This window comes from Nothoprocta perdicaria, unplaced genomic scaffold (genome assembly GCF_003342845.1).
Source record: "Nothoprocta perdicaria isolate Ctin4 unplaced genomic scaffold, notPer1 scaffold_103, whole genome shotgun sequence".
Lineage (NCBI taxonomy): Eukaryota > Metazoa > Chordata > Aves > Tinamiformes > Tinamidae > Nothoprocta > Nothoprocta perdicaria.
This window is the reverse complement of record NW_020454128.1, coordinates 409,694-421,242: the sequence shown is the minus strand read 5'-3', so window position 1 is coordinate 421,242 and position 11,549 is coordinate 409,694. Positions and strand designations below refer to the sequence as shown.

The 11,549-nt window shown below is 63.3% G+C and overlaps 2 protein-coding genes across 2 annotated transcripts in view; both read right to left on the bottom strand.

Annotated features, from left to right (window-relative positions):
* ADD2 (adducin 2) overlaps window positions 1-4,826 on the bottom strand; it is a 5,313-nt gene extending 487 nt beyond the window's left edge. Inside the window, exons 1-13 of the mRNA XM_026042191.1 lie at window positions 4,643-4,826; window positions 4,433-4,571; window positions 4,191-4,345; window positions 3,395-3,475; window positions 3,179-3,328; window positions 2,970-3,113; window positions 2,782-2,880; window positions 2,170-2,346; window positions 1,803-2,051; window positions 1,602-1,724; window positions 1,427-1,516; window positions 713-860; window positions 351-640 (exon numbers count right to left, since the gene is read on the bottom strand). Of these exons, the coding sequence (XP_025897976.1) occupies window positions 351-640; window positions 713-860; window positions 1,427-1,516; window positions 1,602-1,724; window positions 1,803-2,051; window positions 2,170-2,346; window positions 2,782-2,880; window positions 2,970-3,113; window positions 3,179-3,328; window positions 3,395-3,475; window positions 4,191-4,345; window positions 4,433-4,571; window positions 4,643-4,819 (2,022 nt within the window). The 5' untranslated portion in view covers window positions 4,820-4,826. The remainder of the gene's footprint in view (window positions 1-350; window positions 641-712; window positions 861-1,426; window positions 1,517-1,601; window positions 1,725-1,802; window positions 2,052-2,169; window positions 2,347-2,781; window positions 2,881-2,969; window positions 3,114-3,178; window positions 3,329-3,394; window positions 3,476-4,190; window positions 4,346-4,432; window positions 4,572-4,642) is intronic.
* A 2,316-nt stretch (window positions 4,827-7,142) lies between these two features.
* On the bottom strand, window positions 7,143-8,911 carry FIGLA (folliculogenesis specific bHLH transcription factor). Its single transcript, XM_026042181.1, has 4 exons — window positions 8,723-8,911; window positions 8,494-8,646; window positions 7,750-7,921; window positions 7,143-7,648 (listed from the first exon to the last, which is right to left on the bottom strand). Exons 1-3 carry the CDS (start codon window positions 8,909-8,911, stop codon window positions 7,835-7,837), a joined length of 429 nt encoding a protein of 142 aa, XP_025897966.1. The 3' UTR covers window positions 7,143-7,648; window positions 7,750-7,834.
* Window positions 8,912-11,549: the final 2,638 nt, after the last annotated feature.

The window sequence follows — 11,549 nt, the reverse complement described above, 5'->3', positions numbered from 1 at the left end:
CCTCCCGTCACCGTCACCACCACCCTTCCATTGTCATCTTCATCATCCATCACCATCTTCACCACCCTCCCATCACTGCCACCCTCCCGTCACCATCACCATCCCCCTCCCATCACCATCATCCCTCTCCCATCACCATCTTCACCACCATTCCATCATCATCTTCACCACCCTCCCATCACCATCACCCTCCCATCATCGTCTTCATCGCCTTCCCATCACCTTCCCCTCACCATCTTCACCACCTTCCCCTCACCATCTTCACCACCTTCCCCTCACCATCGCCCTCATCACCACCATCACCATCTTATCATCTCCATCATCCTCATCACCACTATCATCATTCACACCACCACCGTTGTCCTCATCATCACCACCATGTCATTCTCACAATCACCGTCGCCCTCATCACCACCATCATTGTCCTCATCATCATTCCCACCAGCATCACCAGCAGCAGCACCCTCATCCTCACCATCAGCTTTCCCATCACCCTCATCACCACGACCACCCTCCTCCTCCCGTGGCCCCTCACCCTGGGGCTCCGTGTCGGGCGCGGGGGTCCCGTTGGTGCCGGAGCTGTCGGGATTCTCGGCAGTGGGCGCTGCCGGGGGCTCCCCGTCGGTGCCATCCCGCTGTCCTGGGGAGGGGGGACATGGGGGTGGGTGGTGGGCCGGGGGCAGCGGCGCGCAGCCCCGCGGGACGGCCCTACCGTGGGGCGGCCGCTCCTTGCGCTCCACCTCGCGCCGGTATTCCTCCAGCTCCTGGTCCGTGAGCTGCCGGAAGGGGTTGGGGGGCTCCGGCTCTGGCGCCGCCTCCGGGGGCTCGTCGCCCGCTGCTGCCAGCTGGCTCTCTGTGGACTGCRTGGGGATGGGACGTGGGTAAAGGAGGGGGGTCCCATGGGGACAGGGATGGACAGGGGGCTCTGTGCTGCAATAGGGATGAGGATGCAGCGCCACGGGAAAGGGTGTGGGGCTCCCACAGAGACCCGGATGGGGACACGGTGACATAGGACAAAGCCAGGGGCTCCCATGGGGATGGGGACAGGGATACAGTGCCGTGGGGATGGGAGAGCAGCTCCTATGGGGAGCAGGGTTAGGGGATGTGTCATGATGGGACAAGGTGAGGGGCTGCCCATGGTGACGGGGACAGGGAGCCATGGGAAAGGGTGAGGGGCTGCCCAGGGGACCCAGATATGGACATGGAGCCATAGGAATAGGCAAGGGGCTACCCTGGGGACAGGGACACAGTGCCATAGGAAAAGCAAGGGGGCCCGATGGGGACCCGGAAAGGATACAGTGCCATGGGAAAAGGCTGGGGCGCCCACCGGGACCAGGCCGGGATGGAGCACCACGGGAAAAGGTGAGGGGCTCCCGTGGGGATGGGGACGCGGAGCGGGACCGGCCACTKCGCGCAGGTCACGTACGGGGCTGCGACTGCTGTCCCCAATGACGCCAGCCAGGAGCTGCGACTGCGGCCCGGCCGACTTGACGTCCTGCCGGTTCTGCTCGCGGATCTGCGCAGGAGCAGCGGGAGCCGGTGGCGGGGCCGGCGCTGCCGCCATCCCCGCGTCCCCCCCGAGCCCGGCGAGCCGCCGTTACCTTGTTGCGCATCTCCAGCACCTCCTGCGGGTCCGTGTAGAGCGGCACGAACTGGTTGGGGTTCTCAATGCGGATGGCCGTGCCGCCGCCACCGCCCTTCTCCGCCTCATCCGCCTTCAGCCACTGCGCCCGGGAAGAGGCAGCGTCTCCATCCCCATCCCGCCGTGCCTGGCCGCCTGCCCGCGGCAACACCAGCCCTACCGTGGTCCTGGTGCGGGGCCCGCCGGGCTGCTCGCCGGCCACGTCCACACGCAGGTAGGTGTTGGGGGTGTTGAGCCAGCGCGTCTTCTCCTGCTGCTGCCGCTGCGCATGCGGCCGCGGCGCMGCCGCCACCGCCGCCTCCTCAGCCAGCACGAAGGCCGTCACCGTGGCGGGGATGAGCACGTCGCTCTTGGGCTTGCTCTTCTCCTGCACGAAGGGGTAGCGGTACGTGTAGCCCGTCCGGTAGCCCTGCGGAGGCGGCACGGAGGCGCGTGGATTGGCACGTTGGCCRCTAACGCGATCACGGGGCGGGGAGGGTGCCCGTTTTGGGATTCTCCGGGGTTTTTGCCCGCGCCACGGCGCTCACCAGGTTGTCGAGCATGCGCATGAGGGCCTCGAACTCGTGCTCGCCCAGGCGGCTCTTCTGCATGGGCCCGAAGGTGCTGCCGGCCCAGCGCACGGAGCCGGCCTCGTGCGGCCGGTGCTTGTCGCGCTGCAGCACGATGAGGTTCTCGGCACCACCCGCGCTCGACAGCGCCGACACCTGGCGCGAAAGGACCCTCGGTGCGCGCCGGGGGCGGCGCCGCAGAGACCTGGCCCAGCTCAGTGCATCTCCCAGGGCACGATAGCAGAGACCTGGCCCAGCTCAGTGCATCTCCCAGGRCACAATAGCAGAGACCTGCCCAGCTCAGTGCATCTCCCAGGGCATGATAGCAGAGACCTGGCCCAGCTCAGTGCATCTCCCAGGGCATGATAGCAGAGACCTGGCCCAGCTCAGTGCATCTCCCAGGACACAATAGCAGAGACTTGCCCAGCTCAGTGCATGCTCCCATGGCACCGTGCTGGCAGCAGAGACCTAGCCCAGCTCAGTACCTGTTCCTGGAGCCCTTGTACTAGTAGCAGGGCTCAGCACCTGCTCCCAGGGCACCGTCCTGGCGGCAGAGACCCGGCACAGCTCGGTGCATGGCCCGCCACTCACCTGTATCTCGCAGGCCGCCTGCAGGTGGAAGATCTTGTAAAACGCCTCCTCCACCGTGTCGCCCAGCGCCAGCACGCCGTGGTTGCGCAGCACCAGGATCTGCGCGGCCARGCAGCGCCCGTCGCCTCCGCCCGCCGCGGATGGGGGGACGGACGGAGGGCCGGAGGGACGGCCGGGGCAGCGCTCACCTTGCAGGTGGGTCCCAGGCACTTCTGCAGCTGCACGCGGTCGGCCTCGTCCTGCAGCGCGCCGCCGAAGTCGAAGTAGGCGGCRTCGCCGGCCAGCAGCGCCTCGTGCGACACGGGCAGCACCCCGCAGCGCATGGCTGACACCTGGGCACGCGGCAGCGTGTGGGCCGGCGCCGCCGCGCGCGCCCYGGCCCCCGGCCCGTCCTTACCGCGGCGGTGGCCGGCGTGTGCAGGTGCACCACGCAGCGCGTGGCCGGCCGCGCGGCGTACACGGCGGCATGCAGGCTGAATGCGCCRGCGTCCACGGCGAAGCCGGTGCTGCCCTGCTCCACCACCTCGCCCAGGATGTTCACCTTGACCTGCAGCACGGCGCCCGCTCAGCGCGCCACGCTGCCGCCGCGTCCCGCCGCGCCGCCGGCACTCACCAGGCTGGACGCYGTCACCTCGCTGCACGAGAGGCCCTTGGGGCTGATGAGGAAATGGTCCTGCTCCTTGCTCACGCGCAGCTGGGGGCGTGCGAGACGTGGGGGAGATGAAATGAGCCCCCTGCCACCGCACGCGGGGAGCCCGGGGAGCCCYGAGAGTGGGGAACGGCCAGGCTGGGCCTGTGAGACCAGGAGCTGCACCAGCCAACATGTGGGACCATCATCCTGCTCCGGGACCATGGGAGCCCCAGCAACAACCAGGGACAAGGTCGCTTTGGGACCATGGGAAGCCCAGGATCTGTGTTGGTCAGAGCTGTGGGAACGCCAGGAACCATGCTGGTCCAGGACCAGGAGAACCATGGGAACTATGCTTTTCAGGAACCATAGGAACCCTGGGAATCATGGGAACACATCAGTCTGGAACACTGGAAACCCTAAGAACCATGAGGACCATCCTGGGCTGGGAGCACGGGATATTCAGGAACCTCGTAGGCTGGAGGTGCGGGATCCCCAGGGACCACGATGGTCTGGGAGTACAAGAACCACGGGAACCACAGGAATCCTGCCGGCCTGGCACCATGGAAACGCGGGGAAGCAGGAACCATGCTGTCCAGAGCAGCGGGAACCCTGGTGCCCACAAGGATCCAGGATCTCCAGAACAGCACCAGCCAGGACCACGGGGAGCGCTCCGACCAGGAGCTCAGAAACCACGGAAAGTTCCCCGTGCATCCACCCCGCAGCCACCCAAGCCGGCCGGCGCAGGGAGGAGGCTGGGAAGGAGGGAAAGGGTCCTCACCGTGACATAGGTGTCGCTGAGCTGGGCCCAGCCGTAGAGGTCGAGCAGGCGGTAGACGCTGCCCACCTTGCAGCGCATGAGGCGCTCGCCCTTGGCCAGCGGCAGCGCCTCGCCRGCCCCGTGCAGGTCGTTGATGGGCGTCACTGTGGAGGGACCTGGAGGGACGACGGGGACCAGTCAGCACCAGCCTGTCCCCGTCCCACTGCCTCCATCTGCCTGCTGGGAACGGAGCCCCCGCGTACCCATGGGTGACGTGGGRAAGGCGGCGGGCGATGTGCTGGCCATGAAGTCGGCGATCTGCCGCAGGGCCCAGATGTTGGACGAGTTGTTGCCTTTCTTCATCTGCTCCTGGATGAGGCTCTCCAGCTCCTCTCTGAAAGACTGCGAGGCCGCCGCTGGTCACGGCGTCGCGAGGCGGCACCATGGGCGCCGGGCGCCGCGCGCCGCCTCACCGGGCTCTGCAGGATCATGGTGACGCGCTTCTTCTGCTCCATCATGTTGAAGTCCTGGCGCAGGTCGGCTGCCATGTTGCGGGCGCGCAGGTACTCGGGGTCGTCGGCCGAGAAGCGCTCGAAGTAGCGGGCGGCGGGCGGCGAGGGCGCCCGCTCGGGGCTGGCGGCGGCGCTCATCCTGGCGCCCCGGCGCGGCTCCGGGCGCTGGGCGAAACCCGCCTGTGCAGAACTGTCCTGGGCAAAACCCGCCTGTGCAAAGCCCTCCAGTGCATAACCCACTTGTGCAAAACCCACATGTGCCAAACCTGCATGTGCAAAACCCGCCTGTGCAGAACTCGTTCGTGCAAAACTATCCTGTGCAAAACCCGTCTGTGTAAAACCCGCTTGTGCAAAGCCCTCCTGTACAAAACCCACCTGTGCCAAACCCGCCTGTGCAAAACTCTCCTGTGCAAAACCCACTTCTGCAAAACCTGCTTGTGCAAAATCCGCCTGTGCAAAACCCTCTGGGATGGGAATTCTCCTGTGCAAAACCTGCCCATGCAAAACCCATCCGTGCAAAATCCTCCTGCACAAAAGCTGYCCATGCAAATACCCTCTTGCATGAAAATCCTCTTGTGCAAAAGCCCTCTYGCACAAAACCCTCCCTCGTGCCCACGTGCTGCCCACGGGAGTCCCTGGGGCCCAGGAAAGCTGTTACTGCTGCTGCCACCCGCCTCCTGCCCCAAACCTGCTCTGCACTTCCAAGCGGCTTGGGAGCCGTTTCCATGGAGAGCTTTTCCCACACCGGCTCAGCTTGGAGCATCCCAAAGGGCCCGATGCCACGGGGCCGCGGCATCGCGCTGCCTGGAAACCTGGCTCTGCTCCCACAACCCCATTAGCGGGGAGCTGCAGCGACGGAGCCGCGGCTCCGCGGGGAATCGCCAGGGCCGTGCGCGGATGCCGCCCTCCCCTGCGCTGAGCACGGCCAGCTCAGCCCACGGGTGGCAGCGCGAGCGGCGCCCAGCCGGGATGCATCATCTCCACAGGGCGCTGGAGGCCCCGGGCACCAGGAGCCCCAGGCAGCCTCCCGGTGGGCCCGCATGGGCAGCTCCCACTGCTCGGGTTTCCTCAGGCCATGCGCATTCAGGGGGGTGTTTAAAGCTCTGCAAGCGGCTGCAAGCCAGGGCGAAAGCCAGGGTGAAACCCGTGCCCTGCCTGTGTGCCCAGCGCTGCCCCTGCTGCCACGGCCCCTTGCAATGCAGGGAGGAAGAGGAGGCGGCAGCRGGGCTGAGGAAGGGCCGGGCGCCCCAAAGGCTCCCACAGTCCAGGTTTCCACAACTGGCTGTGGCTTGAACAGAGAAATGGGTACTGGCCCGAGGGTATAAACACCATGGGATGGATGCGGGGCCGCGTGCCCCACGTAGCGCGGCGCCAGGCACCCTGAYGCTGTGGTTGGGTGCGCGGTGGCAGCTTCCCAGGCCTTGCAATGTCATTGTCCCCATCGGGAAAAAACCTTGTGCACAGATTGGGAGTGTGAGGTGGCCATCAGCTTAGGGAGGAAGGCAGGGCCCGCTGGTGACATGGGGCATCTCCCGCCAGCGCCTCGATGTGCCGGCGGGTACCGCAGCAGGTCAGGGCATCGCCCATTGCCCGCTGCGGAGAGCGAGAAACCGCTGAGGAATGGGAGGTGGGAGGAGAAAGAGGCACCAAACAAACAAGCCGGATCCCCATGGTGTGGGTTGGAGGGTGTCCTCACCCCCGGGGGTGGAGAGCACCCGCGGATGCTCTGCTGAGGCTGCACGAGGGCAGCTCCCGGAGCAGCAGCTCCCGGAGCAGCAGCGTCGCCCACGGAGGGCAAGGCGGGATACGGCCCCGGGGGCTGCAAGGGGGGACCCGGCGCAAAGCGGGACCCGCTGCACGGGGCGACTCGAGACAAAAGGCGGCGCGGGGCGGGCGCAGGTGCCGCGGGGGGGCTCGGGCCGCACCGCTGAGTCACGGTGTGGCCGCGGGGGACAGGGAGCCGCCCCGGCCGCATTTTGGGCCGAGAAGAGGGGGCTCCGGGAGCGGCGGGGGGCAGAAGCGCTGCCGGCCGGAGCGGCGGCGGCCGCACCGCGGACAACAGCACAACGCGATAAAATACAATGGAGCCAAATGACCCGGCGCGGGGGGAAGGGCGGCGGCTCGCGCATCCCCTACCTCCTCAGCGCATCCTCATCCTCCTCCTGCGCTCCGCAGCGCGTCGCCGCCGCGGGCCGGAGCCGCCCCCGCCCGGGCTGGGGGGGAGGGAGGCGGCAGCCGCCGCCCCGCGCACAAAGGGCCGCCGAGCCCCGCCCGTGTCCCCCCCACGCGTGTCCGCGAGCAGCCACGCGGGGCGGAGATGCCCTCCCCCCCCAAATCCCTGGGCTCTGCCTCTCCTTTCCCCTCCCCCCAACCTTTTGCTGCCTGGGAAGGGGCTGCTCCCCCCACAGAGCTCCCCTCTTCCTGTGGGCTCCACAGCAGGCTGTGGTGGGATGCTCCAGTGGGATCACCCCACGGGAACACAGCCCGGCACACCATAATGCCTCCCATCCTTCAAGAAATAACCTCTCCCCATCAAGCATCCCTCCAAAACCACCACTCAATGGTGCCCCAAACCTGGGCGTAATTTATTTTTCACCCAAGTTCTCCCCATTTGGGGCCAGCAAAGCCCCACCACAGAGGTGCAGGGAAGCTGCTTAGGTGCCAGCAGCTCATTAAGGCATCATTAACCAGGAGCAGCATTAAATAAGCCCCGCTGCCTGGCACAGGACAGGCTCAATCCCGGCAGTGCTAATTACATGTATAGAGCAATTACAGAGCAGACTTCAGGTGGGATGAAGCTGCACAGCCCCTCCGGGACACCTTGGCACATGGGATTCATCCACTCGGCTTAACTGGAATCCAGTGTGGAGCTCTGGGACACAGGACAAAAAGCAGTGCTCTTCACTCAATGTGGGATCACACCGGGTCACATGGGACACCAATGAATTAGGAATTGGCTTGAAACACCTTAAAGAAAATACAGAATAAAATTTCTTTTTTTTTTTTTTTTTTTTGTCATTGGGAATGCCCTCAGGAATGCAAAAGCTCTGGGGAAAAAAAAAAACCACCCACATTTGTAGAGTGCCTGAAGGTTCCACCTTCCCGCACTGTCCCCTCTGCTTCGAGGCTCACCGGGATCCCACTCTCCAGCGGTCACCCCAGTGCAGAGGCTCCACACGGACACCCAGGATCCAGCAGCTCTCCTGCCCCAGACTCCTGCTGGAGAGTATCTCCTGGGCACTGGGAGCAGGGGAAAAGAGGAAAGAGAAATCTGGAATTTAGACTTTCTTTCCTCTCAAGGAAAGGAGGAAAGAGGAGAAAACTCTCTCAAAGAGTAGCCTTCATCAGGCAAATCCCCCTCGAATCCTCTTTTCCCATCTGAAAGGCGGGATGGAAAAAAACATCTGGTGATGTGGGAGGAAGAAGGAAGTATGAGCTGCCTTCCCCCCTCTGCCACCTTCTGCCTTCCCATAGAAAAGGAGGAAAGTGGCACCTCCAGAGGGCTAAAACCAGGCCACATCCCAAGCAAAGGGGTTTCTCCCAGAAGAAGCAATTTAAGCAGTTTACAGCACTTTGCAGCTCTACATCCCACTGCTCCAAGTTGAGGTGTCTGCTATATAATTCCAAAAGCTGGAGCAATGCCTTTTCCTGTGGCTTTTCCCAAATAACTGCACCTACAAACATCTAGCAACAAAATCAGTGATGCAAAAAAAATATTAAAAAAAAAAAAAAAGCCCCAGAACTCGCCCATTACAGGAGCCCCATTAGGAGAATGATTTTCCATGCTATTTTGGAGGCAAAGGCTCCGCTACCTCCAAGCCGCCCGTTTCCTGCAGGAGCAGCCGGAGCAGGCGGATGTACTCGGCAGCAGCTTTGAGGGTGTCCACCTTGCTAGGCTTGCGATCCCGAGGGATGAGCGGCACCAGCGCCTTGAGCCTGGAGAAGCCGCTGTTGAGGTTCTTGATCTGGGGGAAAGGCACCAGGATTAAACGCCGGGGAGCTGTTTGCAGGGATGGAAAGCGGTGCCCGGGGCTCGCTCACCCGCTGGCGCTCCTTGGCGTTGGCAGCTCGCCGGCGCTCTAGCACCTCGGCCGGGTCGCCGGTTGCCTCGTAGCCGCCCGACGGCTGCTTTTTGAGGCGGGCAATGGCAGCAGCGCAGGGCAGGGGACCGAAACGGGTGCTCAGCACCTCGCCCAGCACCTCGGGGGCCGGGACAGGCTGCAGTGCCATGGGGCGGCCCCCAGCCATGGGGACACCGAGAAGAACCCAGGTGAAGCAGCACAAGTGCCCCCAGCAGCCACCCAGTGCCCCATTTATAGCCATCGGCCCCAGCACCTGCAGCGGGGGCCCTGCTAACGAGGCTAACGATCCTCAGCTGGGCATGACGGAGCTCTGGAGAAGGTGTGGGGCACCTCACGGCTGAGGCTGGGCCAGTTGGTGACATGGGGAGGTTTGCAATGCTGGCCATGTCGTGCACCCACCTTGAGGTTGGGAGGCACTCTGATTCGGGGGCTTTAACCCCAAAGGGGCCAAAGGCAGCGGCCCAGCAGGGCTGGGTGACACTAGATGTCGCTGCCGGACTCCCCGCTTGCGCTGGGCCTCCCTGTCCCCATCCCTCCCCCCGGCAAGCTGGAGAGCACGAGAACGGCCGGCGAATCCGGCAAATGCAGCCAGTCATCCAGCAAATGCAAAGTGACGGGGCCGCGGCGGGCGGCATGCGGAGCTGCGCGTGCTGCAGCGCCTGTGCGCGCTCTGCAGCAGCCATGTACGATCTGCTGTACCCATGCCCCCTCTGCAGCAGCCTGAGTATGCTCCCATGCATGCTCTGTAGCACCTATGCAGTGCCCATGCATGCCCTGTATGCATGCACTGCAGTGCCCATGCATGCCCTGTAGCACCCATTCATGCTGTGCAGCACCTGTACATGCTCTGAAGCACCTATGCAAAATCTGCAGCACTCATGCATGTGGTGAAGCGTCTGTGCACACTCTGCTGCACCTGTGCACTCTGTAGCACCCACATAGGACACGCAGCACCTGTGCACACCCTGTGGCACTCGTGCATGCCCTGCAGCACCCTGCAGTGCTTGTGCATGTTCTGCTGCAGGGAAGCGTGCAGCCTGGTGTCTGCAAACACACAGAAGTGTTGGGCCAGGYCCGAGCTTGCAGGCAGCTCTCTCGGCTCCTGGAATGCGGCTGYGGCACCGCTGCAATGTGAGGTGCACATTGCTTCAAAACACCCCTCTGCCCATGCGCTGCCAGCCCAGCAGCACCCAGCTGTGCAGGAAAAGGGGAATATTGCTGCCAGGGGATCCCTGCAGGAGCCAGGGCAGATAGGAGCAGCCCGGCGCCGTTCGGTAGATGGCACTCTCTGCTCCCGCTGGCTCCCGCTTTTCCGGCTGGGATCCTGGCCGTGGCAGCTGGGGGGACCTGGGAGCGAAGCCGCGCGCGGGGCTGGGACGCTGGGAAGCAGCAGCCGCTGCAATCCAGGCAGAGCTCGTGCTGCCACACGGATGCTCCCACGCGCCGGTGCCCGAGATTTTATAAGTGACTTATGTAAGCGCCGGCGGCTGGACAGGCGACGGGTGTTCGGATTTGTCTCAGTAATTCTCCAGAGGCAGCGGAGGGGAGAAGCGTGTGGTCCGGCACGTCCCCCACTGCTACCTCCCTCCCCTTCCCCGAGGGTCTGTGGGTTCAAAACAAAAATAAAAATAAATAAATAAATAAAATAAAATAAAATAAAATAAAATAAAATAAAATAAAATAAAATAAAATAAAATAAAATAAAATAAAGTGATGGGCAGCAGCTGCTGCTCCAACTTTCGTTCTGATTACAAGCCTGGAAAATACCCTGGAGGTTTCTAGTTATTCCTGCCGGGAAGGTTGGTGTGGGACCCGGCGCCAGGGCGGTAATGTGATGCCTGGCCAGGCAGCTGCGCCCGGAGATCAGACAGGTCCCACATTGGCAGCCTGGAGGTGTCAGAGGAGCCTGGGTGCCAGGCTGGGCTGCTCCCCGTGCYGAGCACTCGCAGGCCAGGCTGCTTGGGAAAATGCTCCTGGATGCTCCTGAGTGGAGCTGAATATACCTGGGAAAAACAGGGGAGCTCCAAAATGAGGCATTGGAGGGAGCAGACAAAGGCGGGTCRGGAGCATCTCTAACTGAGATGCTGCATCCCTCCTGCCTCATCTCCCACTGGACGCTGGGATGCTCCAGCAAAATCTCCCCCTCCCCAGCTGTGCCTTCCGTCCCTCCCCTTTTTAGCRTTTTTGCCCCAGTTTCACCCCTGCAGAGCGGAGCGACGGCCCTTCCCTCCGCTCATCCCCCCGCCCCAGCTCTGGGATTAGCTCTGGGCGGCTCAAATCCCCCCTTATCACGACAGCATCCAGCCAATAGCCGGGAACAGGAGCTCATAAAGCCACTGGCCGCCCGCTCCCTGCCAGCAACCCGGTGCCGACCTGGGAACGCCGCCATGGCCGAGGAGGCCACCGAGGCCACTGGCCCCGGCCAGGTAAGGACGGACGGACGGACAACGGTGGGWTGGGAAGGGAGCTCATGGCTGGAATTTGCTGCTTGCTTGGGGCGGGAAGCGAAGGTGCCGGCAGCTGTCAGCCCCTGGCCGGCTGCCCCGGCTCACGTGCTCCGCACTCCAGCAGACTTCTCCAACCGGTTTGGGCTCCGAGGGATTGAGGGAGGGAGGTCGGGAGCCGGAGGAAGGCAGGTGTCGGGGCCGCCTTGAAAACGTGCGGAAGTGGAGCCGAAAGCATGCAAAATGCTGAAAAGAAAAGAAAAGAAAAGAAAAGAAAAGAAAAGAAAAGAAAAGAAAAGAAAAGAAAAGAAAAGAAAAGAAAAGAAAAGAAAAGAAAAGAAA